This window comes from Sorex fumeus, unplaced genomic scaffold (assembly GCF_029834395.1).
Source record: "Sorex fumeus unplaced genomic scaffold, SorFum_2.1 ptg000063l, whole genome shotgun sequence".
Lineage (NCBI taxonomy): Eukaryota > Metazoa > Chordata > Mammalia > Eulipotyphla > Soricidae > Sorex > Sorex fumeus.
Genome location: NW_026606120.1, coordinates 76,462,433 through 76,488,804, shown reverse-complemented (window position 1 = coordinate 76,488,804; position 26,372 = coordinate 76,462,433). Strand labels below are relative to the sequence as shown.

The window sequence follows — 26,372 nt, the reverse complement described above, 5'->3', positions numbered from 1 at the left end:
ACACCGGCAGTGCTTAGGGTTTACCACTGGTTCTGGGCTCCAAGATTGTGACTGGCGGACCATATGGGGTGCCAATGATCGAACCCGGGTCAGCTGCTTGCAAGGCGAGCACCATACCCGCTATACTGTCGCTCCGGCCCCAGATCTCAAAAGTTTCAAGATTTATGCTCTCCTGAGTCTTTCGGGAGTGCGGATCCATTGACTGACTACCTTTCCCTCCTTCCAAGCACGCCTTCCTCCTTCCATATAAGGAGAAGCAGCTGCGGGGGGCGTACCCCAGGGTCTAAAGATAGCGACCCATGCGTCCCTCTGGCTCCAGCCTGCGGGCCAGCGGGCAGCCGGCGGCAGGGGAGCCGCCATGGCAAGGTAAGTTTCCTTTTTCTCTGGAAGTGCCCTCCCCTCAAGTTTTCAGGGCGCTCAGGGTCTGTGAGGTCCTATGGAAACCCTCCAGACCCCACCCTAGGTCCTAACTTTGGGACAGCCTGAATGTTCTCCATAACTCCCTATTTCATTAGCATGTTTCATTTTTTTTTTAGATATCCCAGAAACGATGACGTTTATAAGCCATATTTATATATTTAGGTTTGGGGGGCCACACCTGGCAGTGCTCAAGGCTTACCCCTGGCTCTGCACTAGGAATCTTTCCTGGGGGAGGGGTGTTGCTCTGGAGATCATGTGGGATGCCAGGAATGGAACCCGGGCTGGCTGCTTGCAAGGCAAGTACCCTACCTGCTATGCTATCACTCTGATTCACTTTTTTTCCCTTTTTTCTTCTTTGTTTTTGGGCCAGGCTGGGTGATGCATAGGACTTATTTCTGGTTCTGTATTCAGGGATCATTCCTGGAGTGCTGGGAGTTCAAGGGGGCATTTGGGATACTGGGGATCAAATCTAGATGGGCTCTGTGCAAGGCAAGTGCCCTACCCGCTGTATATCACTCCAACCCATTCCTCCCTTCTTCTTTAGTCTCTCACTTTCTGTTCTCCCCCAGTTCACCCTTGACCCTGCACAGACCCACGCCAGTCATTCTCCTTCCCACTGATTTGGCTCACTTTGGCCAGCGGTAGCATTAAACATCCCTCCATCTCCTCTTCCTCCACCTTTCCCAAATGCTGTCTTCCCTCTCCCTTGCCCACAAAGCTCCCTCTCAACTCCTTGCAGGCAGCATGCCCCCACCTTGTGGTATGACCGCCCTAAGTACGTGTACATGGAGTTTTGTGTTGAGGACAGCACTGATGTCCAGGTCCTCATCGAAGACCATCGCATCGTGTTCAGGTAACTGTGACGCCTCCCCCATCTGGTTTCCTGGGACGCTGTCCCTTTCTCCTTGTGGCCCCCTGGTCCAGCCTCCCGTCTCACAGCTGCTGCTTTGTATCCTCAGCTGCAAGAATGCAGACGGAGTGGAGCTGTACAATGAGATTGAGTTCTATGCCAAGGTCAACTGCAAGGTAGGACGGGCGGGGACAGAGGGCAGGATGGTAGGGCTGCCCAGGGAAACTGCAGGCTCTTCCGAAACCTCAGGCCCTTAGAAGCCTCTTTATGTGCAGGACTCACAGGATAAGCGGTCTGGTCGCTCTATTAGGTGCTTTGTGAGGAAGTGGAAGGAGAAGGTGGCCTGGCCCCGGCTCACCAAGGAGGACAACAAGGTGAGGAGCAGCCACTCTTTCTCTGCATGCTTTCTGCATGCCCAGGTACCCAGGTCAGCTCTGGGATCACCTTGCTTTCTCTCCCACCGACATTCAGTCTCTCTCTGCCCTACCTACTTAGCTTATCTCATTCTAATTCAGTCCTCCTCAATCACTGAGATGTGTGTTTTTAGCCCCACTACCAATTCATGGTTCCTGTCTATGCTTTCTGCATGGTCTAAGGCACATATTTCAATCCTGACATTCTTCCACTTAAGAAACTCTAAGAGGGGCTGGAGCAATAGTACAAAGAGTTTTGAGGGTTTGCCTTGCACGTGGCCAACCCGGGTTCGATCCCCAGCATCCCTCATGGTTCTCCGAGCATTGCCAAGAGTAATTCCTGAGCGCAGAGCCAGGAGTAACCCCTGAGCATCACTAGGTGTGGCCCAAAAACAGGAAAAAAAAAGAGGCAAAACCAGGTCTGGAGGGGCTGGAGCGATATCACAGCGGGTAGGGCGTTTGCCTTGAATGCGGCAGACCCGGGTTCGATTCCCAGCATCCCATATGGTCCCCTAGCACTGTCAGGAATAATTCCTGAGTGCAGAGCCAGGAGTAACCCCTGTGCATTGCCAGATGTGACCAAAAAAGCAAAAAAAAAAAAAAAAACCCAGGTCTGAAGACAGGGTTCAAAGGGCTGGAGTCCATGTTTTGCTTTTTGACCCACAAAGCAAAAAGCTAAAGCAAACAAAAACATTCAAGGCAAGCACCTTACCTCCTGGACTATTTCTCTGACTATTTTTTTTGGGGGGAGGCAACCTGGTGTATGCTCTAGGACCACACCTGGCAGTTCTTTTGGGGGGGGGGGCACAGTGAACTGTGCTCTGGGCTTACTCCAGGATGTGCACTCAGGGATCACTCCTGGCAGGCTTGGGGTATACTATACAGGTGCTGGGGATTGAGGGATTGAACCTGGCGCAGTCATGCACAGGGCAAACATTCTACCCACTGTGCTATCACTCTGGCCCTCACACCTGGTGGTTCTTGAGGATCCATATATGGTGTCAGGATTCCATCCAGGGTCTCAGCTTGCGGCCCACAATCCTAGGCAAGTGTCTTAACCTTGTGTTATATATTTTTTTATGTTTGCTTTTTGTTTTGAGGCCACACCTGGCAATTTTCAGCAGTTATTCCTACCTCTGCACTCAGGAATTACTCCTGGCTATGCTCTGGGATGCTAGGGATCAAAACTAGGTAGCCACAGGCAAGACAAGGGCCATACCCACTATGCTACTTCTCCAGCCCTTTTTGGTTCAAGGCAGAATAATAATGCTTCTCCAGTCCCCTCAGTACTTGGCATTGGCCTGGGCAATTGGGTTTCTGGTAAATCTTTGTGAATGACATGCTAGCAAAGAATTTTGTCAAGGACCCAACCTGATCACCCCCCCTCACCCTTTCCAGCTCATTCTTATAAATGTTCTTCTGTGTACTTTGGCCACTTACCCTCATGACTGTGACTCTGTTTTTCTTGCAGCCAGTGTGGTTGTCTGTGGACTTCGATAACTGGAGAGACTGGGAAGGAGATGAAGAGGCAGAGCTCGCTCAGGTGGAACATTATGCAGAGGTAACGCATTTCTGCCTGTCAGCATCATTTTCTGCCTGGCTGCACATATTCCTCTGGAGATTTGTCATCAGGGTCAGGCAGAGATACAGGCACTCTCCAGGATGGCCAGTCTGTGGCACTGATACACTGTCACTGTCCTCCCATTGGCAGGCCCAGTAACATCTTCATTTTGAGACTTGTTGTTACTGTGTTTGGCATATTGAATACATCATGGGTAGCTTGCTAGGCTCTCCAAGAGGAGCAGAGGAATTGAATCCAGCTCGGCCAGGCTGGCTGCATGCAAGGCAAACACCCTACCGCTATGTTATCGCTCCAGCCCATATATTTATATGAAAAAAAATGTGTGTATATATATGTACATATATATTTTTTCTTTTTGGCTCACCCCTAGCAATGCACGTTACTCCTGGCTCTGCACTCAGGAATTACTCCTGGCGGTGCTCAGGGGACCATATGGAATGCTGGGAATCGAACCAGGGTCGGCTGTGTGCAAGGCAAACGCCCTACCCGCTGTGCTATCGCTCTAGCTTCCAGGCACTGATATTCTTTTATTTATTTGTTTGTTTTGTTTGTCTTATGTTGTGTATTAATTTTTGTGCTGATATTCTTAACTTTTTTTTGGCTTTTTGGGTCACACCCAGCGATGCTCAGAGGTTTCTCCTGGTTCTGCACTCAGGAATTCTCCTGGTGGTGCTTGGGGGACCATGCCAGGGATTAGACTTGGGTCGGCCGTGTACCTGCTGTACTATCACTCTGGCCCTTTACTTGTTTTCTTGCAACATTTTCTTAGTAAGGGTGAAAGAAATAAATGTCCTTTTCTGTGTGTGGGGTTGGTTATTGACCTTAGGGATTCATGCATGAAAGGTCTGTGCTATAGTCTAAGCTACATTCTTGGCCCCAAAATGAATATTCCATTAGTGAAATTGCATTCTTAGAATCGCTCATTATTCAAAGTTGACTCAGTGTTTTGAAAAGAAGAAATGGTGGCCAGAGATATAGTATAAGAGGTTAGGTACTTGCTTTTCCTGTGGCTGACCCCGGTTTGATCCCAGACACAGCATATGGTCTCTGGAGCACCACTAGGATCACTCCTGAGAACAGAGTCAGGAATAGCTTCTGAGTACCACTAGCCAGGAATAACTTCTGAGTACCACTAAGTGTGGCCCCAACCTTCCCACCAAAAAAAAAAAAAAGGCAAGGGGATGGAGCTATAGATAGGGGGTAGGGTGTTTGCCATGCATGCCCGGGTTCTATCCCCACCATCCCACATAGTCCCCTGAGCACCACCAGGAGTTAATTCCTGAGTGCAGAGCCAGGACTAACCCCTGCGCATCACTGGGTGTGGCCTCAAAACAACAATGACATAAAACAAAACAAAACAAAAAGGGGCAAAAGTAGGTCTGGAGATAGGGTTCAAAGGGCTGGAGTCCACTCTTTGTACGCTGGAGCTCCAGGTTTGAGTCCTGACACTGTAAGGTACCCCCCAATCCAGGATTGCCAGGAATGATCCCCAAGTACCACCAGGTGTCACCCAAACCCCAAAATAAACAAAAATTTCTGGGAAAATCCTTTTCCTTCTTAAATATAAGTAGTCTTTCTGTCTCTCTCTCTGTCTCTGTCTATCTCTGTCTCTCTATCTTTCTGTCTCTGTCTGTCTATAAGTCTGTCTGTCTTTCTTTCTCTCTTTCTCTCTCTCCTGGTTCAAATAAATTGCACCCAGCCCCAGCAGCCAACCTCCACTACCTAACCGCCGCCACGCTCCAGGCCGCTTTCCACACACTCAGGCCAAGCCTCACATATGAGTGAACATGTTCCTGGACACATCATAAGACACTCCCTACCCATTTTCCATAATTGCCACACCATATTTGATGGGGTTCAGACAACAGACAAAAAATCATAGAGAGAAATATATATATATGTACATATATATCTATATCACGATCACGATCACGACCACCCTGTTGTTCGTCGATTGCCTCGAGCAGGTGCCAGTAACGTCTTCTTCGTCCTAGCCCTGAGATTTTTTTTTAAGTGCCATATTCAAGGCTTTTTCAGGGTTAGGAGAATGAGACCCATCATTGTTACTGGTATTTGGCATATTGGGTATACCACGGGGAGTTTGCCAGACTCTGCCGTGTGGGCAGGTTACATTTGGTAGCCTGCCAGTTTGTCCAAAGTAGAAATGAGATGATAAAATGTCACGCGGCCGCGAATGTGGCCGCGCGCTTCCGGGAACTGAGTGTGACAATCTCTGGATCCTGGCTGTTGTTGGAGTTACACGGCAGTTGGTGGGTGTAACTGTCTAGTTACTGGCAGGTCCAGTCCCAAACCATGCAGGCTTGGAGATCTCAGCCCTGGGTCCCACACACCTGGGTTCCTCTGCCAGTTCTTTTATGCGTGAGGCTCATCCAAGTGTGTGGAGAGTGGTCCCAGCATGGCCTTGGCTGGGCCCCGGAGGTCTTCAGCTGTTGGGCCTCATATATATATGCCTCTCGGAGAGCCCGGCAAGCTACCGAGAGTATCCCGCCTGCACGGCAAAGCCTGGCAAGCTACCTATGACGTATTCGATATGCCAAAAACAGTAACAATAGCAAGTCTTGTTCCCCTGACCCTGAAAGAGCCTCCAATACAGCAGCATTGGGAAAGACAAATAAGGAGAGGCTGCTAAAAATCTCAGGGCTGGGATGAATGGAGACATTACTGGCGCCCATTAGAGTAAATCGATGAACAACCAGATGACAATGATACAGTGATACAGTGAAGTCATATATTATTTGGCTTCAGAATTGAAAACAAAGTCTGCATTGGGGATGCAATAATGATAGCACACTTCCCTCTGCATCTGTCTGCCTCTAGCTTGGATCCCCACACCACACACACAAACACAAAAGCCCCAAATCAAAATTTCAGTTACTATTTTTCGGGCTTCAAAAACACTAACAGATGTAACTTTATTCTATGTGTATGTTTAAATGTTTTTTGGGGGGAGAGGGCCTGAACCACACCCAATTGTGCTCAGAGCTTACTCCTACTGGAGGGCCATCTGCAGTGCTAGTAGGAATCAAACTGGAATCTGCCGCTTGCAAGGTACTGTTTACAGGGGTAAGGTATTTGCCTTGCAGGTGGCAGACCCAAGCTCAATTTCCCAGCACTGTATAAATCCTCTGAGTTAGACTACTCCTGAGCATAGAATTAGGAACAATCCCTGAGCACACTGGAGATAGCTTAACAGGCTGAGTGCATGCTTTGTATGTGGAGGTCTGGGGGTTTTGTTTTTTTTGGCTTTTTGGGTCACACCCGGCGATTCTCAGTGGTTACTCCTGACTTTGCACTCAAGAATTACTCCTGGTGGTGCTCAGGGGACCATATGGGATGCTGGAATCGAACCTGGGTCGGCCGTGTGCAAGGCAAACTTCCTACCTGCTGTAATATCACTCCAGGCCCAAGGTCTGGGTTTTATCCCCAGCACATGGTGTGATGCCAAGCCAAAACAAAACAAAATAGATTTTAATTTCTCTCTGTTTCATTCCAGTGATTTACTAACTAGGGACATTAAAGGTGGGGCAGTTTTCTGGCAGAATTGATTTTCCTGTACCCTTCTCATTTATGATTACTTTTTAAAATTCTACTAGCTTTTGAACAAGGTCAGCACCAAGAAACCTCCCCCTGCCATGGACGACCTGGATGTAAGTAAAGTTTGCCCCTCAACCCTTACTTTTTCTTTTGGTCTTTAAAACCAAGACACCTAGAGCCAGAGCGATAATACAGAGGGTAGGGTGCTGTCTTGCATGAAACCAACTGGCTTTCCATCCCCAGCATCCCCCGAGCCCCACCGGGAGTGATTCCTTAGTCCTGAGCCAGTAACCCCTGAGCATTGCTGAGTGTGACCCAAAAAGAAAGAAAGAAAAAAAGTCATGTGTTCCAGGAAATCCCAAAAGAGAGCTTGCAGAGTAGGATAGAGGGAAGCCTCATTTGTCAATAAAAATGTTTGTTCTTGGGACTGGAGTGATAGCACAGTGGGTAGGGCATTTGCCTTGACCATATGGGATGCTTTTGTTTTTTCTCCCTTAGGATGATTCCGACAGCACTGGGGCAACAAGTAATTAATGTCTGGTGACCACAGAGACGAGCTGGAAAGGACCAGGAGGAAGCCGCCTATTGTACAGTCACTCTGATGCTCTAGCCTGGCTCTCTGCCAACTCTTTGACTATGCTCCAGGGCCCACTGGGGTCGCGAGACTCAGAGATGTGTGTGAAGGGTTCTCCTTCATGATGTGTTTGACTATGGTTGGTGCATAAGAGGAGCAGACTGGGGGTCTGTGACTCCCTACAGATTGGCCAAGGCCTTGGGGCCACTCAGGGCTCACTTCTGGTTTTGGAGCCTGTATATGTGGTTACATTTACAAGACAACCAAAGAAGCTGTACTTTGTCAGTGAATGTCAATAAATCTCTAGGAACTGTCCTGTCTCTTTCTTCTTTCTACTGGAAGCCAAACTTCTGTTCTCTCTCAAATTCCTGTCAAGGGGCAGTGGGTGTCAGATCTTCTGGCCCTCAGTTTTTTGTTTTGGGGTCACACTTGCTGATGCTCAGGGACTACTCCTGCTATACTCAGGAATCACTCCTGGTGGCCTTGGGGGACCATATAAGATGCTGGGGGTCGAACCCAGGTTAACTATGTGCAAGGCAAATGCCTTGCCCACTGTATTATGGATCATTTTTGAGGTTAGAAGAAGAGAAATGTTGGGAGCAGGAGGCCTTCCCCATGCCAGATCTTTGCCCTTTCTCAACAGAAACCAGCTTTTTTTTTTTTTATGGCTAATGCTGTGGTCCTTAGAACCAGCCAGAAATCTACTTCAGCTTCTTGCACACTCCAGAACCTCTTGCATGGAGGGTCAGAGTGATAGTACAGCAGGTAAGGGGTTTGCCTGGCATGCGGCTGATTAAGGTTTGATCCCTGGCATCCATATGGTCCTCTGAACCCCCTGAACATCACCAAGAATGGCACAAAAACAAATGAAAAGAAGAAATCTCTTGCATGTTTGTTCTGTTATCCTGGTTCCCTTCACCTATGTCTGTGTACTCTTTTCATATGCGACTCCACTCATTCAGATTTTATGAATATGTATGAGACTGATGTAAATACCATGCCCAAACATTGCTCTTGGCCTCACAGTAAAAGCTTAAGACTCATTAAAAATTAAAAATTATGTAAGTAATAAATGGGTGGTTACATTTATTATTTACATATATATTTTTAGATGACAGCAGAGAGATTTATTATATGACTACAAAACTGGGATGAGGGTTTGGGCACTCTCAAGAGAATCATCTGGACAATAGCTTTAAAAATTAAAATGGGGCTGGCGAGCTCCCTCTACCCACTCACCTGCGCTCAGCAGCAGGGTCAGACAGCAGGGACCTCACCCATGTGCATGTGGCTGTGGTGAGTCTAAGGACAATAGGGAACCTCTGGCATAAAGAGGTCCAGTAGCAAGATTTCAGACTAGGAAGCAGCACTGGAGGGAGAGAGAATGGGGTAGGGACAAGACCAGGTCATTGTACTCTGGAGGTGAGCTGACGATGAGGGGCAAGACTTAGGATGCAAACACTGGACCAGGCAGTATGGGCCTTGTCTCTGGGTGACGATGTTCCTCTGTCCAGTCTGTCTGGGACTTCTATGTTCGGTGTTCAGGCTGCTTCTTCTGCTGCTTTTTTAAATACTTTTTTTAAAAAAACGTATTTATTTATTTATTTATTTATTTTGCTTTTTTGGGTCACATCCACCTTCGGCGTCAAAACCACACCCCATGCGCTACATTCCCGCGCCTGCGCAGAGGCGCGCGCGCCCGAAGGAGGAGGATTGTCCCGTGTCGCTTTCCGTCCGCCCCGCGGCCACTCTGCGTCCGGGAGCTGTTGCGGGCCATGGCGTTCCAGTGCCAGCGGGACAGCTACGCCCGGGAGGTGCGGCGGGCGGGCGAGCGGGCGGCGTCCCGGGGCTGGGGGCGCGGGGCTGGGGGCGCGGGGGGCAGGTGCGCGCGGCGTCCCGCGCCCGCCCCGGCTCACACGCCTCCCCCCTGTCGGGCCAGTTCACCACCACTGTGGTCTCGTGCCGGCCCGCCGAGCTGCAGAGCGAAGGGAGCCACGGCAAGAAGGAGGTGCTGAGCGGCTTCCACGTGGTGCTGGAGGACACGCTGCTTTTCCCCGAGGGGGGCGGACAGGTAGCAACCGCCGTTTAGCACATTTGTTTTTGCAACATATGTTTCTCAGCACACACTTGCAAACATATCTATCATACTCGTTCAGGCGACAGAGAGGGTGTGTGTGTGTGTGTGTGTTTCCCCTAGGGGTGTAGACAGGTACCAGCCGCTGTTTAGCACATTTGTTTTTGCAACATATATTTCTCAGCACACACTTGCAAAACGTATGTATCATACTCATTCAGGCGACAGAGAAGGTGTGTGTATGTGTGTGTAGGGGGAGCGTGACCAGTGTACCTGTGTCTGTGGGTTGTTTACTGACTATGAAACAAACAACTCGTGCACAGGTAGAATGAGCTTGAGAAAGTACAGTAAGACTGGTGGTGGGGTGGGGTGACGATGGTGGCAGGATGCTATCAGAGGTGGGGGCCAAGATAGTTCAGTAACGTCTAGAAGAAGTGAGGGGGCAGGGTTTCCTAGGTCGCTCAGTGGACTGGAGCACTTGCTTTGCATGGCAGTCCCCAGAGCATCATGGGAGGGGCCCCAAGCACTGAGCCTAGAGTATCCCCAGTATCTCAGGACTATTGCAAAAAGCAAAAGACAAAGCAAAACAAAAATAAAAGGAACAGCAGTGAAGGGGTGAGCCGTTGCTAATAATCTAGTAGTGCCAGTGGTGGTGGGGGGGGTGAATGGTTAGTGCAAACTCTCTGATAGGGATCATGGTGTTTGACTGGGCTGGAAACGAATTCTGGAGTTAGGTGAGCTGGAGGAGGCACAGAAGCACAGCTGACTGGGAGGGACTAGGTCCAGTGTGTACTTGGAAAGGAAATACCACCAAAGATGGACAGCAGAGAGAGTTTTTTTTGGAGGGTGGACGCCCCACACTGGGTTGTTCTCTGGGCTTACTCCTAACTCTGGGCTCAGGGATCACTCCTGGTGGACTGGGGGACCCTATAGGGTACTGGGGATCAAACCCCAGTTGGCCACCTGCAAGGTACGTGCCCTACCTCCTGTACTATCTCTCTCTCACTCCAGAGAGTCTTTCTAGCAGGATAATGGCTCAAAGAAAGTTTGGGAGGCCTTGAAAGCATTGAGGAAGTCTAGTTAACTACAACTAATTCCATTTAGATGGGGAAGATCCATTTAGGTGACATAGGGGAGGTCAGTAGGCAGGGTCAGAGGGCCGTGAAGGAGACTGCTATGGCTGTGGACTTCATTCAAGAAGCTGTGGTGATCCCCACGGAGGTGCTTAGGTAAAGAACATGTTCAGTAAGCTTGCTAGTGACGAGGTGCCTGTTTCACACCACTATCCATCACTAGTAACTGTGGATTTCCTAAAAGGGGAGGTTTCCAGAACTTCGAATGGAAACCAAAATCTGTAGAAAGTCTCAGTGTACTCATCACTTCTTTCAGGAAGTTGTCCCTGATTTCTCCAAGACTCGTAGGTTTCTTTCCCTCAAGCACCTTCTGGAAAATGTGCCATTTCATATTATGGCATGTTGTAGATCCTAGCTTCTTGCCAACTGTGTTTGCCAGCCCAAATGGAATAGTGTAACTGAATATAAGGGTTGTGAAAACCTTTTTTTTTTTTTTTTTTGCCACACTGGTTATGGTCAGGGGTTACTCCTGGCTCTGCACTCAGGAATTACTCCTGGTGGTGCTTTGGGGACCATATGGGATGCCAGGGATCAAAGTGGGTCAACTACGTGCAAGGCAAGTGCCCTGTCCACTATACGATGTTTCTGGCCTCCCTGCTCAGTCTTTATATCTAGGAGTTGGGGTGCGCCTTGCCTGCCCCATTGATTTCCTTCACTTCTTTGTCGCAGCCTGATGACCGTGGTACAATTGATAACATCGATGTGCTAAGAGTGACCCGTCGGGGTGCCCAGGCTGATCATTTCACACTGACCCCCCTGAGCCCTGGGAGCGAGGTCCAGGTCCGGGTGGACTGGGACCGGAGGTTTGACCACATGCAGCAGCATTCAGGTAGGTGGAGCCATTGCCTTGTCTTGGAAATGCGATTTGGGTAGTTAGGAGTTTGCCTGTTAGAGTTAGCGTGGGGGGCTAGAGAGATAGTGCAACGGGTAAGGTGTTTGACTTGCTTGCAACCAGCCCGAGTTTGATCCCTGGCGCCGCATATGGTCCCCTGACCCTGTCAGGAGTGATTCCTGAGCATAGAGCCAGGAGTAAGCCTGAGCACTGGCTGTGGCCTCAAAACAAAACATAAAATCTCACACACACACACACACACACACACACACACACACAGAGAATCAGATTGGATTCAGGCAGAATAGTAACTATAAACAAGTAAAGTAAAAGGGTCAAGCAAAAAAAAAATGTGTCAAGCAACTTGGATTTGAGTATTACTGGTTCATCAGTTGCTTTATTTTGGGGGGAGGTGGTGGGGATGGGGGGACCACACCCAGCAGTGCTCCAGGGCTACTCCTGGCTCTTCACTTAGAAATCACTCCTGGAGGACATGGGGGACCATATGGGGTGCAAGGATTGAACCCGGGGGAGCTGGAGTGATAGTACAGTGGGTAGGGCATCTGCCTTGCACGTGACTGACCTGGGTTCAATCCCCAGCATCCCATATGGTCCCCCGAGCACTGCCAGGAGTGATTCCTTAGTGCAGAGCCAAGAGTAACCCCTGTGCATTGCCCAGTGCAAGCCAAAAATAAATAAATAAATAAATAAATAAATAAATAAATAAAAGGATTGAACCCAGGTCCACTGCATGTAGGACAAGGGCCTTCCCCGCTGTACCATCTGCCTGGCCCACACTGGGGACGTGAACTTATGACTCTACTTGCTTTGCATGGCTGGTGAGTCCAGACCTCTGCCCTGTGTCATCAGGCTCCTGGCTCAGGGATTCTTAAAGTCAGCATGTCAAAATGGAATTAAAAAGGAACTAAAGATCATGTAGGAATTAAGGTTCTTTGCTGGGGTGTGGGTGAGACATGAGGTACTAGGGATTGAACTCGGTCTTGCATGTGGCCACCCACATTTTGAGCCCCAGCACTGTGTATGGCTTCCCCTTCCTTCCCTACCAGCATTGCCCTGAATGACCCCAGAGCATAGGACTGGGAGTAGCCACTGAGCACCTCCAGGTATGGTTCACCCCACCAAACCACCTTTCCCCTGATAAATAAAAGAAGCATTAGGTGACTTCTTACTGGTTTTTATTTTGGCTGCACCCAACAGTGCTCAGGGCTTACTCCTGGCTCTGTGCTTAGGGAATCACTCCTAGCAGGGCTAGGGGGACCATATGGAGTACTGGGGTCAATCTCAGGTTGGCTGCATGCAAGGAAAGTGCCCTTCCCGCTATCCTGTTATTTGGCGTATAAAATGACTTTTTCTTTTTTGGGTCACACCAAGTGATGCTCAGGGCTAACTCCTGGCTCTGTACTCAGGGATCACTCCTGGTGGTGCTTGGGCAGGGGTGCTGGGAATTGAATTGGTCTGCTGCATGCGAGTCAAGTGTCCTACCTGCTGTACTATCTCATCAGCCTTAAATGTCATTAACAACAGAAAAGGAAAAAGAATCTAAGCATCTCCCCAGTTACTCCACATAGTGCCTGGCAGTCCTCTGAGACCCCCACTGTGCTGTGTCTCTCAGAAGGGGGCAGAGCGACATGTCCCACCCTCTCAGCCCCTCCTGCCCCTTCCCCTTGTCCAGGCCAGCATCTCATCACCGCAGTGGCTGACAGTCTGTTTGGGCTGAAGACAACATCGTGGTGAGTAGGGGCACAGACCACCCAAGGGCAGGCTTCCCTAGTACCAGCTCCAAGGTGGGGAGTGACGGGAGGGGTCCTGTTCTCCATTGTCTGTGAGCTCCATCTGGCTAGATAACCCTGAGTCAGGGGGGAAGCACCAAGAGGAGGAGGAGATAAGAGTCCTTGCTGTGGATGAATGTGGAATTTGTTGTTTGTTTTTGGACCACACCTGACTTTCTTAGGACTATTCTCAGGGCTTAGGCCTGACTCTTGGCTCTGTGCTCAGGGATCACTCCTCGTGGGGTCGATCAGGGGGCCATCTTTCAGGTGGTGGGGATCCAACTCTGGTCACCCAAGTGCAAAGCAAGCACCCTACCTGCTGTACTCTTGTTCTAGCCCGAATGTGGAATGCGGGGCCAGAGTCTGTGCCCTCATGTTTTAGTCACATTCCCTTCTCACTCAACTATAAAATGGAAACAGCAGCTCCTGTTCTGAGGGCTTATGAGTGAGGATTAAGTAAGGTCATTACTTTTCTTTTTGGTTTTTGGGCGACAGCTAGCAGTGCTTAGGGCTTACTGTGCTCAGGGATCACTTCCTGGCAGACTCGGGGAGTGAAACATATGGGGCTTCAGGGATCGAACCCAGACCTGGGTTGGCGGTGTGCAAGACAAGCACCCTGCCTTCGATACCGCAGCCCAAAGTAAAATCGTTTTTTTTTTTTTTATTTGGAGGTCACACGTGGTGGTGCTCAGGGTTTACTCCTGACTGCACTTAGGAATCTGAGTTCTGGTGTTGCTGAGGGGACCTTATGGGGTGCCAGGGATCGAACCTGGGTCGGCCACATGCAAGGCAGGTCCCCTACCTGCTGTGTATCTCTCTCACCCAATAAGATCATTTCTGTCGGGGGTGGGGAACCTTTTTTCTGCCAAGGGCCCTTTGGATGTTTATAACGTTCACAGTTCACAGACAGCCAGATAAGAAGCTCCCGTGTCTGTGCTGTGGGCCATGCTAGGATTCCACATGGGCTGGGGGCTACCCCAGGACCTGAGAGTGCTCCCGGGCTGGCTGCCTTCAGTGCCTGGTGACTGCTCTCCTGATAGGGAGTTAGGGCGGCAGCGCTGCGTGGTGGAGCTGGACAGCCCCTCCGTGACCGCGGAGCAAGTCTCTGCCATCGAGCAGAGCGTCAACGGGAAAATCAGAGCACGGCTGCCGGTGACGGTTCGGGAACTCAGCCTGGACGATCCGGAGGTAGAGCAGGTAAGAGAGAGTCCGGGGGGAGAGGTCGTGGGCACGGCCCCTCTGAGGGTCCCGGGCCAGCATACAGATAGCTCTTCTCCAAACCTGCCAGGTCAGGGGTCGGGGCTTACCAGATGACCACGCTGGGCCCATCCGAGTCGTCACCATCGAGAGTGTTGACTCCAACATGTGCTGTGGCACCCACGTGAACAATCTCAGTGACCTTCAGGTATGGGGGTGGTGCCTGGGGAGGGGGGCATATGACAGGGCTGGGAGTGGTCAAGGGTGACAGCTGAGGTGTCCCTAAGTGAAATCACTCCTTTATTGCTTCGTTGTTGTGACAGCGTTGCTTGTCCACTTGGCTCCTTGTAGGTCATTAAAATCCTGGGCATTGAGAAGGGGAAAAAGAATAAGACCAACTTGGTATTCCTGGCTGGGAACCGCGTTCTGAAGTGGATGGAGAGAAGCCATGGGACCGAGAAAGCGCTGACTGGGCTGCTGAAGTATGTCCCTCTTCCCGTCTTGAACCCCAGGGGTTTTGGCTTCCTCACTGCTCAGGGAGGTGGAAGAGCTGCTTCCCCCCGGGGGTGTGTTGCAGCCCTCAGTGGATTCCTCCCTTGTGGTTGTTTTCCCTTTGTTTTATTATTATTATTTTTGGCAGCTGGTGGGGGTTGAGGTAAACCTGGTGGTCCTCAGCACTTACTCCTGGCTCTGTCCTCCATATATGGGACGTATAAGGTGCCGGAAATCGAACCTGGGCCAGCTGAGAGCAAAGCAAGTGCCTTTACTCACTCTCTTATCTCTCTGCTCTGGTTTTTAATTTCGATGCCGGCTTTCAAACCAAGGGTCTCAGGCCTGTGAAGTCTGCACTCTGCCACTGAGAGAGTCAGCACAGGCAGCCCTGCGTCCCACACCTGCTGGCTGCTGGACCTGGTAACTTTCCTGGGTGTGTTCTGCATGGAGCGTGTCTAGTCTTTACTGTGTTGCCTCTTTCTTTGGGATGCTGAGCATTTTTGTCAGCATAGTCCCTTTAGTGATTTTTTTCTCCTCTCCCCTTTCTCCTGTGTTGCTTTTTCTCTTTGAAATTGTTGATAAGGCAGCTGAACCACTTTTTTTTTTTTTTTGCTTTTTGGGTCACACCTGGTGATGCACAAGCGTTACTCCTGGCTAGTGCAAGAATTACTCCTGGCAGTGCTCGGGGGGACCATATGGGATGCTGGGAATTGAACCTGGGTCGGCCGCCCTGATCTTTCTCTTGCAGGTGTGGGCCTGAGGAGCATGTGGATGCAGTGCAGAAGCTGCAGAACTCCACCAAGCTCCTGCAGAAGGTGACCGCTCTGCGGGGGAAGGCGGGAGGAAGGGCGCAACACCCCGCCTGGAGGGGCCCCCAGACGTGGACCCCCCCACCCCTCCTCCCCAAGCTGTGGCTGGTCAGGGTGAGGAGCAGGGAGGAGTCATGGGGCCCTGGCCGCTCAGTTGTCATGTCTCTTCCAGAACAATCTGAGCCTGCTCCGGGACCTGGCCGTGCACACTGCCCGCAGCCTCAGGAGCAGCCCAGACTGGGGCGGGGTGGTCATGCTGCACAGGTGAGAGGGGCCTTGCTCTGCGCAGTGCCAGCTGGTGTGCCCAAGGCCATGTGGCCCCCAAGAAACGTGTCAGCCGCCCCACCTCTGGGCCTGACAGCAGCCCCCTCACAGCCTCGCTAACAGCACCCGCGCTGCCCTTCCTTCTCCTCCTGCGGGCACTTTAGAAACAAGCCCAAAGCTTGTCGGGAGCCGCTGACTGCTGAGACCCAAAGGGACCCTGCTGGCCCTTGATATTGTTCTCTTGCTAGGGGGTGGCGGGGCGGTTCCACAACCAGCGGTGCTCCTGGAGTAGCCAGGTGCAAGGCAAGTGCCCACTCTCTGTCGTATCTGGTGCGTCCCTGCTGGCCTCTCTCTGCTAAGGGCCTGGGGAATTTGCCCAGAGACAGTAGTTGGATACCAGCGTCCCTCTGGAGGTCCCGGGCTTGCTGTAGCTTCCCTGTTCCCACGCCACCCTGGGTCTCCCATCTGTCTCGTAGGAAGGAGGGTGATTCCGAGTTCATGAATATCATCGCCAACGAGATCGGCTCAGAGGTAAGAGGAGCGTGCCCTATGCTGGACACTTAAGTGAGGGGGTTAGGTTTGCTGAAACCACAACTAGAAATTTGTTACTTTTTTTTTTCTGGCTTTTTGGGTCACATGCAGCAGTGCTCAGGGGTTACTCCTGGCTCTACACTCAGGAAATACTCATGGTGCTACTTGGGGAACCATATGGGATACTGGGAATTGAACCTGTTTGCAAGGCAAACGCTCTCCCCACTGTACTATCACTCTTTTTTTTTTAATATAATTTTAAAAATCTAAGCCTGCTGTTTTTTTTTTAATATAATTTTGGGGGTTCCACCTGGTGCTCAGAGACCTCCCTCTGGTGTGTGCTGGGGACTGGGCCCAGGCCTCTCCCTTGGCAAGCATGTGCTCCAGCCCTATGAGCCATCCCCGTGTCCCCAGGATGACTTCCTGAGATCTGTCCGTGAAGCAAGCTCAGTGTAGAGATGAAGCTAGGTCTGTGGTGTGGCTCCCTGGGGTCGTGCCTTTTCTGCAGATCCTTTTCTCGGCGTTGGAGCGCCACCCAGGCTGAAATCCTGGTTTTTGTATGCCAAGGGCCGGGTTTTAGGACTGTGGGGCGTACCAGGCCCCTGGAAGGAAGAAGTTTAGAATGTTTGTCTTGTATGCAGCCAACCGTGTTTGAACTCCAGCATCGCGTATGGCCCCCTGAGCCCTGCTGGAAGTGATTCCCTTTGCCTCTGCCTCTGGCCTCATCCCTGAGGCTTAGTGATGGCACTGACCTCCGAAGCCCCTTTCAGACACCTGCTTTGGTCCCTCTGTGTCTCGTTTCCTGCTGCTTTTTTTTTCTCTTTGGTTTTTGGGTCATACCCAGCAATGCTCATGGATTACTGCTGACTCTACACTCAGGAATCACTTCTGGTGGTGCTTGGGGAACTATACAGGATGCCAGGGATCAGACCCGGTGCAAGACAAGTGCCCTCCCCACTGGACTATTGCCCTGGGCCCTTTTCCTGTTTCTTCCTGTTTCTTCCCTGCAGTGTGGACTGGCTCTCCTGAAGACAGCCGTGTGTATTGAGGTTTCAGGTTCCGAATGAGCAAAGGGGGAGGCAGGGACTGGGGAGATAGAGCTCAGTACTTGAGCTCATCCATGGAACTACGCCACGTTTTCTCAGAAACCTCCCAATATAGTCGTGACAGCCTCTGAAACTCTAGGCTGTGGTCCTGGTGGCCCCCAAGCCCATCTGGGATACTCCCTCTCCAAAAACATAAGAATACGGGGAGAGAGTACAGTGGGTAGGGCGCTTGTCTTGCATACAGCTGACCCGGGTTTGATTCCCAGTACTGGTTATGGTCCCTTGAACACCTCCAGGAGTGATCCTTGAGTGCAGAGCCAGGAGTAACCCCTGAGCACCACTGGGTGTGACCCTCTCCAAATAAAAGAAAATAAAATAAAAATAATAAAAAGTTCCTCGTGTGGTTAGGGTTAGCGGTCTTTGCCTCCTTCTTGTGTAAGAAGGTTCCAAAAGTCCCATTCATAATGTTTCTTGGCTTGTTGGGGGGCAGGGGGGCAGAGTAGAGGAGCTGCTTTAGGAAACTCATGGTTTAGGGGAACACGAATCTGTTCTTGAGACTGAAAAGAGTGTGGGGTGTGGGTGTATGTAGAGTGCCTGAGCCAGCAGCCTTCAGCGTAGGGCTTTCCTCCTGTGTCACCTCCTAGGGGACCCTCCTGTTCCTGACCGTGGGCGAAGAGAGAGGCGCAGGGCTCTTCCTGCTGGCAGGGCCCGCAGAGGCTGTGGAGACCCTGGGACCCAGGTAATCTGTGGGGACCCCTTTCCTGGATGGGGGAGCTAGGCAACCTCACTGATAGCCCATTACCAAGGAGAGGCCACGTCCATGATCTCAGCTGTCTCCGAGGCCCAATAATGTTATTTTGGGGTGCCCGAGAGAGAGCACAGTGGGCATGATGCTTTCCTTGCACGCGACCAACCTGGGTTCCATTTACCATCCCTGTAGGGTCCCCCAAGCCCTATCAGGAGTGATCCCTGAGTACAGAGTCAAGAGTAAGCCCTGAATTGCCAGATGTCGCCCTCCCCTGAACCAGAATAGCGTTATTTATTTATTTATTTTTCTTCCCCCCTCCCCCTCTTCATCTTCCTTTGTAATGGTGATTGCAATGGCTGGGGTCATGCCTAGCTGTGATGGTCACACACTTTTAGCTGGGGTGCTCGGGACTATTCCTGGGTTGGCGCTTTGGGGTTGGTTCTGGCAGGTACAGGGAGGGATCATGGCTCTGGGCATCCAATCTGGGACTCTAATGCAAGTATTGTTGTGTTGGGGGGAGGGGCCACACCCTGCTGTGCTCAGGGCTTACTCCAGGTTCTATGCTTAGGGATCACTCCTGGTGGTCCTTGAGGGGGGGTATCTATGGTACCAGGCATCAAACTGGTATCAGCAGCTCACATGCAAGGCAAGCTCCTTAACCCTGTACAATCACTCTGACCCCCCTGCCAGCTGTCTTTAACACGGATTCTTAGAAACCACCTGCTTTTCTCCTCCCTTTCCCGGATTCCCCAGGAAAGAGTCAGAACTGACCCCAGATTTTCCCTCCTAGACCCGGTTGTCTCTCTCCTTTCCAGGGTGGCTGAGATCCTGGAAGGCAAAGGCGCGGGCAAGAAAGGCCGCTTTCAGGGCAAGGCCACCAGGATGAGCCAGCGGGCGGAAGTGCAGGCGCTTCTTCAGGACTACGTCAGCAGGCAGAGCTCTGAGGAGTGAGCACGGACCAGCCTCCTGGACCCACAGTCTCTCGGACAATAAAATAGTTTGGTGTGGGGTCACATAGGAACAGTTCATACCACGCTTTGGAGTGTGCCATGTAGGGAGTAAATACTCGGTTTTCTGCTGGTCCCTCTGAGGCCTGCCTCAGGCCTGGGAAGAGCCTGGAGTGCGGACGGGCTCTGACTCAGGGGGGCTGCGACTGGCAGCAACTGGGGGCCCGAGGTGCGTGCAGGGCCTGGCTGTGTGTTGCCCCGGCTGTAGACTCCTTCCCTGGGAATCTTTGTTCCTCACATCTAGTAAAAGAAAATACCTCCTTTTGTCTTTCGTTCCCTTTTTTTTTAACTTAATTTTCTTTTTTTTTGTTTTCTTTCCTGTTCTGTGCCTGACCCAAAAAGTATCAGTGGCTTTGCCAGTAGGTCAAGAAGTCATAGTACTTACCAAGTGGACAGAGGCTCCAGCTTCACCTAGGGGGCATTGAAAGGGGGAGCATGGTGCCAGGGCACGCGGGCCTGGAGGAAAGTGGGAGCCTGTGGGAGAGGAGATCTCCCTGACTGTGACAGTCCCCCGGGGGCATGGCCTGAGGAAAAGAAAGACCAAATCCTTTTTCCTCTGCTGCAATCTCAGCCCGAGGGGGGCTGGGATGTAACTCAGTGGGAAAGCGTCAACTTCCCAAGGTCCTCAGCCCCCGTAAAAATAAGCGAATACATGAAACAGACTCAAGATGGGCCAGGGACAGAATCTCTCCACGGGAGGTCCTGGATTCAATCCTTGGCACCACAGAAACAATAATGGACATTGTCAAGTCAGAGAGGAGACTTCCTAGTCCACAGAGGAGGGTGCCCAGCATTTTGGAACGGTGGGTGGAACAGGAGGATGCACTATCCCGAGATTAGGAGAGGAGGCTTTGGACTTTTACAGACCTGAGGAGAATTTTGGGCTTTGTGAATCAAGGGCATAAAACTAAAGAAAGTGAGGGACTGGTAAGAGCTCAGGGCGAAGGCACCTGCCCCATTTATGGCCAACTCTGATCCATCTGTTGCATCACACTGCAGGGTGCTTCTGAGTGTGGCCCTGGGGGTCTCTGAGTCTCCTGAGTGGCCTGGCTAATCCTACAGGCCCACATCCTCCAACCATGGCACTGAACCACTACTGTGGTCACCCAGGAATCCTTGGGAGGGGCCCCTGGGGCCCCTGAGCTCCACCTGTGAGGCCTCCCCCACCAAAAAAAGAAAAGTCTTTTTTTTCTAATTTGCTTTTTTTTTTTTTAAGGTAAAAATTTCATTTGGAAGTTCTGAGGGGGGATGCTCTAGAGAACATGGACTTCTGGGGGTGGCAGGGAGAAAGACAGAGGGAAGAGAGAGAGAGATGCTCAAGAGAGAGCGTGGGCTTCTCCAGAGTGGACTGGGAGCCTCAGGACATACCCCAGCATTAGATATGAAAGTCCACATCTCAAGAGGGGAGATGCGGGCACTACGTGTTCAGGCAGCCCATGGACTGAGGCAGCAAATGCGTATGGTTGGGGGTATGGTAGACTTTATGGTGGTACTTGGGACTTACTCCTGGCTCTGTGCTCAGGGATCATTCCTGACAGGCTTAGAGTGATAGTATAGCAGCTAGGGCACTTGCCTAGTATTTGACAGACCCAGGTTACATCCCTGGCACCTCAGATTGTCCCTGGAACCCCAACAGGAATGATCCATGTAGGCAGAGCTAGGAGTAACCCCTGAACGCTTCCAGGTGTGGCCCTACCCCCCTCAAAAAAAAAAAAAGGAAAGAAAAGAGGAGGAAAGTTCCCCATCACTCCTGAGTGAGCCTGGCAGTGTCCCTGCCCTGTGCTATGATTAGAGCTGGGACAGAGATTCGGAAGGAGCAGGAGACAGCTGCTCTCTGCAGGAGTGTTTCTGAAGGGGGTGTGGTTTCTAGGGGGGCTGGAGTTTTTTTTTTTTTATTATTTTGGGTCACACCTGGTGATGCACAGGGGTTACTCCTGAGTCATGCACTCAGGAATTACTCCTGGCGGTGCTCAGGGGATGCTGGGAATTGAACCCGGGTCGGCCGCATGCAAGGCAAACACCCTATCCGCTGTACTATCACTCCAGCCCCTGGAGTTTCTTTAATCATCTAAGCTCTTATTAAGGGAGCAACGTGGCCTCTGGCATGGCAGGGCAACCACTCGGGACTAAAAGGGGGTGGGCTGCAGGGCGGTAGGTGCTGCTTCCTGTGAATGTGTCGTTCACATCAAATGTGTTCATGGTCCTCATGGACCCCCTGTTCTGCTTGAGCACAGCTTGCAAGCCTTAAGCATAGTGGGTATTTTTCTGATCAAACCTTAGAGACCAGAGGGCACCCCTTCTCCCTGTTTCTCTGGGGCTTAGAGGAATGTTCCAGAATGTATACTCTATGTGGGTGTGTGCATAAACACTCATTTTGGACTAATCATCCTGTATGCTCCTTTAATAGTATCCTAAGGCATAACTCGTCTCATTCCACTTGGGTTTCTGGTAAACCTCCAGAGCAAAGATCTAGCCCTTCCCCTGAACATAAGCCCCCTCACCCTCCTGCTGTTCCCCTCCCTGCTCAGGGCACTGAATCAGGGCCCTGGGCAGGCATGAGGAACACCACAGTGCCCTGACTGTGGTTCTCTTTCTCTTTCTTCGTCAGCTAATGACTTCTTGCATAAGTGGGTCAAAAACATCTTAATTGAGTTACTTCAGAACATTGCTGCTTTCTGTAGATGTGAATTCATAGTCTACTTTCGGGCCAAGAGGCTGAAGCTTGGGCAGTGTTTCAGCAGGGAGAAGCAGCCCCCGAGCTCAGGAGTGCAGTGTGGTTCCTGGATGTCTATTACCAAACTTTTCCAAAGATCATATGGGGCTGGAACAGGAGTCCTGGGTTCAATCCCCAGAACCACTTGGTTCCCCTCAGAATGGCTAAGAGCAAAAGAGCATAAAGCTGGGAGTAGCCCCTGAGCACCACCAGGGACAAAAACAAAGATTATCCCAATTATATGTGGCCTACATCTTGCTCCTCTTTTATGAAAGAGCATCTCTCCCGCAGTTAACTACTATGTGATTTTAGGACGGGGCCATTTAAGGATCTTGAAGCCTTCTGGTGCCTTTTGGCAAACAAAAAAGGATTAAATAAGCAAGTTATAAATAGAAGAGAAACCCTTCCATTGTAACGCAGTCTCTGATTTTACCTCTTGGAGACCGGTACACGTGTTCTAATGCTGTAATTGGAAAAATGAGATTTCTTCTGTAATTCAAAACAGGAACCCCCAGTTCCCTCCATGTAATACCAAACCTGTCTGTGTCCCCCTTTCTGTGACTCTGGGCTCAATCTCTATGGCAACTGTGTCCACGTGTTTTCATGAATGGTGCTAAACAAGGGTTGTTTTTTTTTCCTGTTCTGGAACCTGGCTGTGGGTAGAATGGGGGATTTCCACTCCGCTTGGAGAAACGGAAAATGAAAAAAATTCAGTTCCTCAGGTTTGCTTTGCTTCGTTCTTATTGCATGATTTTACCATTATTAACTCTTCCTAAGGTTCAGCAAGAAAGCTGATCTTGAATTTTTTTGTTCTTGTTCCCTTCTGGAGCTCTGCAGAGGGTTCCGTTCCGCATCGGAACCTCTACGGTTCAACAGCAGGGGGCGCTGTGAGCCTGCGGGTCGGGCAGCTGCTGCCGGAGCCAGCCTGGGGAACAGGCCCCCTGACTCATCTTCCTGATGCTTCTGCCGACATTGTCCGTGGGACGTGGAGCAATCTGTTTCCCACAAGAAAACATGGAATCAAGATGAACTGTGGCATCCAAAAAAATGATTCATCTTTTGTATTTTGGAGAGTTTCCCGTCTTCCAGTTAATCTCTGCTTGTAGTGCACCGGGAGCAGAGACTGTATGGCACTGGGTCCTAACATAGAAACCAGCACTCACTCTGCCACCTTCCAAGGCTCTGAGTTTCTTTCTACTAATTTCTTCGAAGGTTCCAAGACAACAGACAACTGGGCAGGTTTTTTCCCGTCATACCTGCAATGCTGGGGACAGTCCCTAGCAATGCTAAACCTTTTTTTTTTCTTTTTGGGTCATACCCGGTGATGCACAGGGGTTACTCCTGGCTCATGCTACTCAGGAATTACTCCTGGCGGTGCTCAGGGGACCATATGGGATGCTGGGAATCGAACCTGGGTCAGCCACGTGCAAGGCAAACGCCCTACCTGCTGTGCTATCACTCCAGCCCCCATAAACCTTTGAACCATTTTCCCACCTTAAACAAACCAACAGGAGCAGTAACAAAATCAGTTCCAGGATGAAACCTAGGATCTCAACACACATAAGGCAAATGCTCTACCACTAAGACACTGAGCCAAGATCCTGGTCCTTTTCATCTTTCTTTGCTTTGTGGCTTATTGTTTCTCGATTGTTCTCCATCTTTCTGAAATTCTGCCTCCTGAAGGCAGCTTCTTGTCTTCCTTCAGAATCTCACCTCTTTTTTTTTTTTAGAAAGTTTTTTTGTTGTTGTTTGTTTTATTTTGGGGTCACATCCAGCAGTACTCAGGGGTTACTCCTGGCTCTGCACTCAGGAATCACTCCTTGTAGTGCTTAGGGAACCATATGGGATGCCGGGATCCAATCTGGGTTGGCTATATGAAAGGCAAATGCACTACCCACTGTGCTATCACTCTGGCCCCCAAACACTGAACTCGTTCATGACTTTTATCTGTGCATAGAGTACTTCTGTCTCAGAACTAGCTCCAGCTCATTGTGGTTCATAAGCGCGCACACACACACACACACACACACACACACACAAGAATCTGAGGGATGCAGAGGGGATGAAGTAACAGGAGGAAGACTGTGATGGGCCTCTGGTGGCATCAGCAGTCACCTGGAATGTGAACCTTGACAAGATTCAAGACAGGAACCTTAGAGATATACTGCCACAGTCACAGTTGTTTAGTTTCTGCCCATAGTCCCTTTCTAGAACAAATAATGTTCCACTTGATTTAATTTATTGGGAGAATGCTAGCAAAACAAAGGTGAGTCAAAGACAGAGGACAAATAGATATAAGAGATAACCAAAGTGACCAAGGACTGTGTGAAAAGATATTATGAAGTGGGCAGAAGAGATAATGCAGGGCGTAGAGCATTTACCTTGCACACAGTTGACCTGGGTTTGATCCCTGGCACCCCTTACAGTCCCTGAAACCCACCAGAAATGATCCCTATATATAGTCAAGAGTAAGCACTGGAGGCAGCTGAGAGTGACCCAATACCAAAACAAAACTCCCAAGAAACAAAAAAAAAGCCTCCCCAAACAACAACAAAAGATAGTTTGATATAATTTGATATAATCACTTCTGTTACCTGACAATGAACTTAAACCTCAAGGAGCTGCAGGCTCATCCCTGAGAAAGCGGAAATGAGAAATTTGTAGGGGACTGCAAAAGCCATACTAGCCAAGAAACTCACACAGTGAAAACAAAGCAAGCGATGCCTTTGCAGTGAACTTGAGGACTGACACAAGGAGCACCTTGCTGGTCTGTCCCCTGGCTTCCCTGTTTCTTGTTACAATCTCTTTTGTTCGTTTGTGTTTGTTTTTTGCCTCAGGTCTCAAATTCAGGTTTTCTGCCTTCAAGGCATGTGATTGACCTCTGTGCTACAACTTGGCCTTGCACAATTATTTTGGATTAGAATAGTTGCTCTGATTTCTTTTTTAAATTTTGATTTTCACAGGCAGAATGGGGGCCAGGGTGGGCTGCTTCATTGCATAAGGATCATAGCAGAGGGGACCATGTGGTGCTGAGGATCAAACCTGGAGCTCCCACATGCAAAGCCTGGGCTCAGCCATTTGGAGTGGTCTCCCCGGCCCTGAACTCTGAACTTGAAGGATGGCATCACTCAGGGAGAGTTTGAGGCTGGGAACCCCTTGCTCACTGGGGAAATCCTAGGGAAGATTCTAAACAGAAGAGGCACCTGGGTGCTATGCACAGCCAGTGCATTTGTTCTGGTTCTCTGCTCACATCTTAGCTTCCCCTTCTCTTCTTTCTTGGAGAAGAAACCCAAGAGAAGGCTTTGATCTTAAACTCTTTGGGAGGTGAAGGGCAGATCTGTAGTGCAGTGGGGAGGGCGCTTGCCTTGCAGGTGGCTGACCTAGGTCCGATCCCTGGCAGCCCATATAGTCCCTGAGCACTGCCAGGATGATCCCTCAGCAGAGCCAGGAGTAAGTCCTGAGCCCTGACTACTGCTGGGTGTGGCCCAAAAGCTAAAATAGGGCACATAATTTGGGCCAGACCAATCAGTGTTCAGGGGCTAGTCCTGGTTCTGTGCTCAGGAGTGACCCTAGTGTTGCTTGGTGACCAAATGTGGTGCCAGGGATCAAATCAAGGTCAGCTGCATGCAAGGAAAGTGCTTTATTCCTAGTACTATCTCTTCTGCTCTTAAACTCTTTTTAAGCTAAAAATTACAACCAAGTGTTATTTTGTTTTTTGGCAACACCTCTTGGTACTCAGGGTGACTATGAGGCATCAGAAGTTGAACCCAGGCCCTCACACATGAAGGCCAATATTCTACCACTGAGCTACTTCCAGTCCTAAAAATTAGGTTTTTATTATCTGACTAGAGAAATATGATTTTGGTTTTTTTGTTTGTTTGTTTGTTTGCTTGATTTTTGGGTCATTCCCAGTGATGCTCAGGGGTTACTCCTGGCTCTGCACTCAGAAATCACTCCTGACAGTGCTCAGACCACATGGGATGCTGGGAATCAAAACCGGGTCAGCCACATGCAAGGCAAATACCCTGTACTATCACTCCAGTCCAGTAATATGATTTTTTTTTGCTTTTTGGGTCACACCCAGCAATGCTCAGGGGTTGCTCCTGGCTTTGCACTCTGGAATTACTCCTGGCAGTGCTTGGGGGACCATATGGGATGCCAGGGTTTGAACCCAGGTCGGCCGCGTGCAAGGCAAACACCCTACCTGCTGTGCTATCGCTCCGGCCCCCAGAAATATGATTTTTATGGGAGAAAAAAAAACAAAACTTAGTGCTTGAAAACCATGTTTTTCATTAAGAAACATGAGTTAAAATTCAAACAAAGCGTAGTGGAAAGATAGTGC

General features: G+C 50.2%; 2 protein-coding genes across 2 annotated transcripts; both read left to right on the top strand.

The window, feature by feature from the left end:
- Positions 1-145: 145 nt before the first annotated feature.
- Positions 146-7,692, top strand: PTGES3L (prostaglandin E synthase 3 like). Its single transcript, XM_056127166.1, has 7 exons — positions 146-366; positions 1,160-1,273; positions 1,380-1,446; positions 1,546-1,644; positions 3,155-3,244; positions 6,880-6,933; positions 7,319-7,692. The coding sequence occupies exons 1-7, from the start codon at positions 359-361 to the stop codon at positions 7,352-7,354; spliced, it is 468 nt and encodes a 155-aa protein (XP_055983141.1). The 5' UTR covers positions 146-358; the 3' UTR covers positions 7,355-7,692.
- Positions 7,693-9,103: 1,411 nt separating this feature from the next.
- AARSD1 (alanyl-tRNA synthetase domain containing 1) lies at positions 9,104-19,554 on the top strand. Its single transcript, XM_056127165.1, has 12 exons — positions 9,104-9,208; positions 9,334-9,465; positions 11,271-11,430; positions 13,127-13,184; positions 14,264-14,420; positions 14,512-14,628; positions 14,772-14,902; positions 15,661-15,727; positions 15,894-15,985; positions 16,462-16,516; positions 18,207-18,301; positions 19,126-19,554. Exons 1-12 carry the CDS (start codon positions 9,170-9,172, stop codon positions 19,259-19,261), a joined length of 1,239 nt encoding a protein of 412 aa, XP_055983140.1. The 5' UTR covers positions 9,104-9,169; the 3' UTR covers positions 19,262-19,554.
- Positions 19,555-26,372: the final 6,818 nt, after the last annotated feature.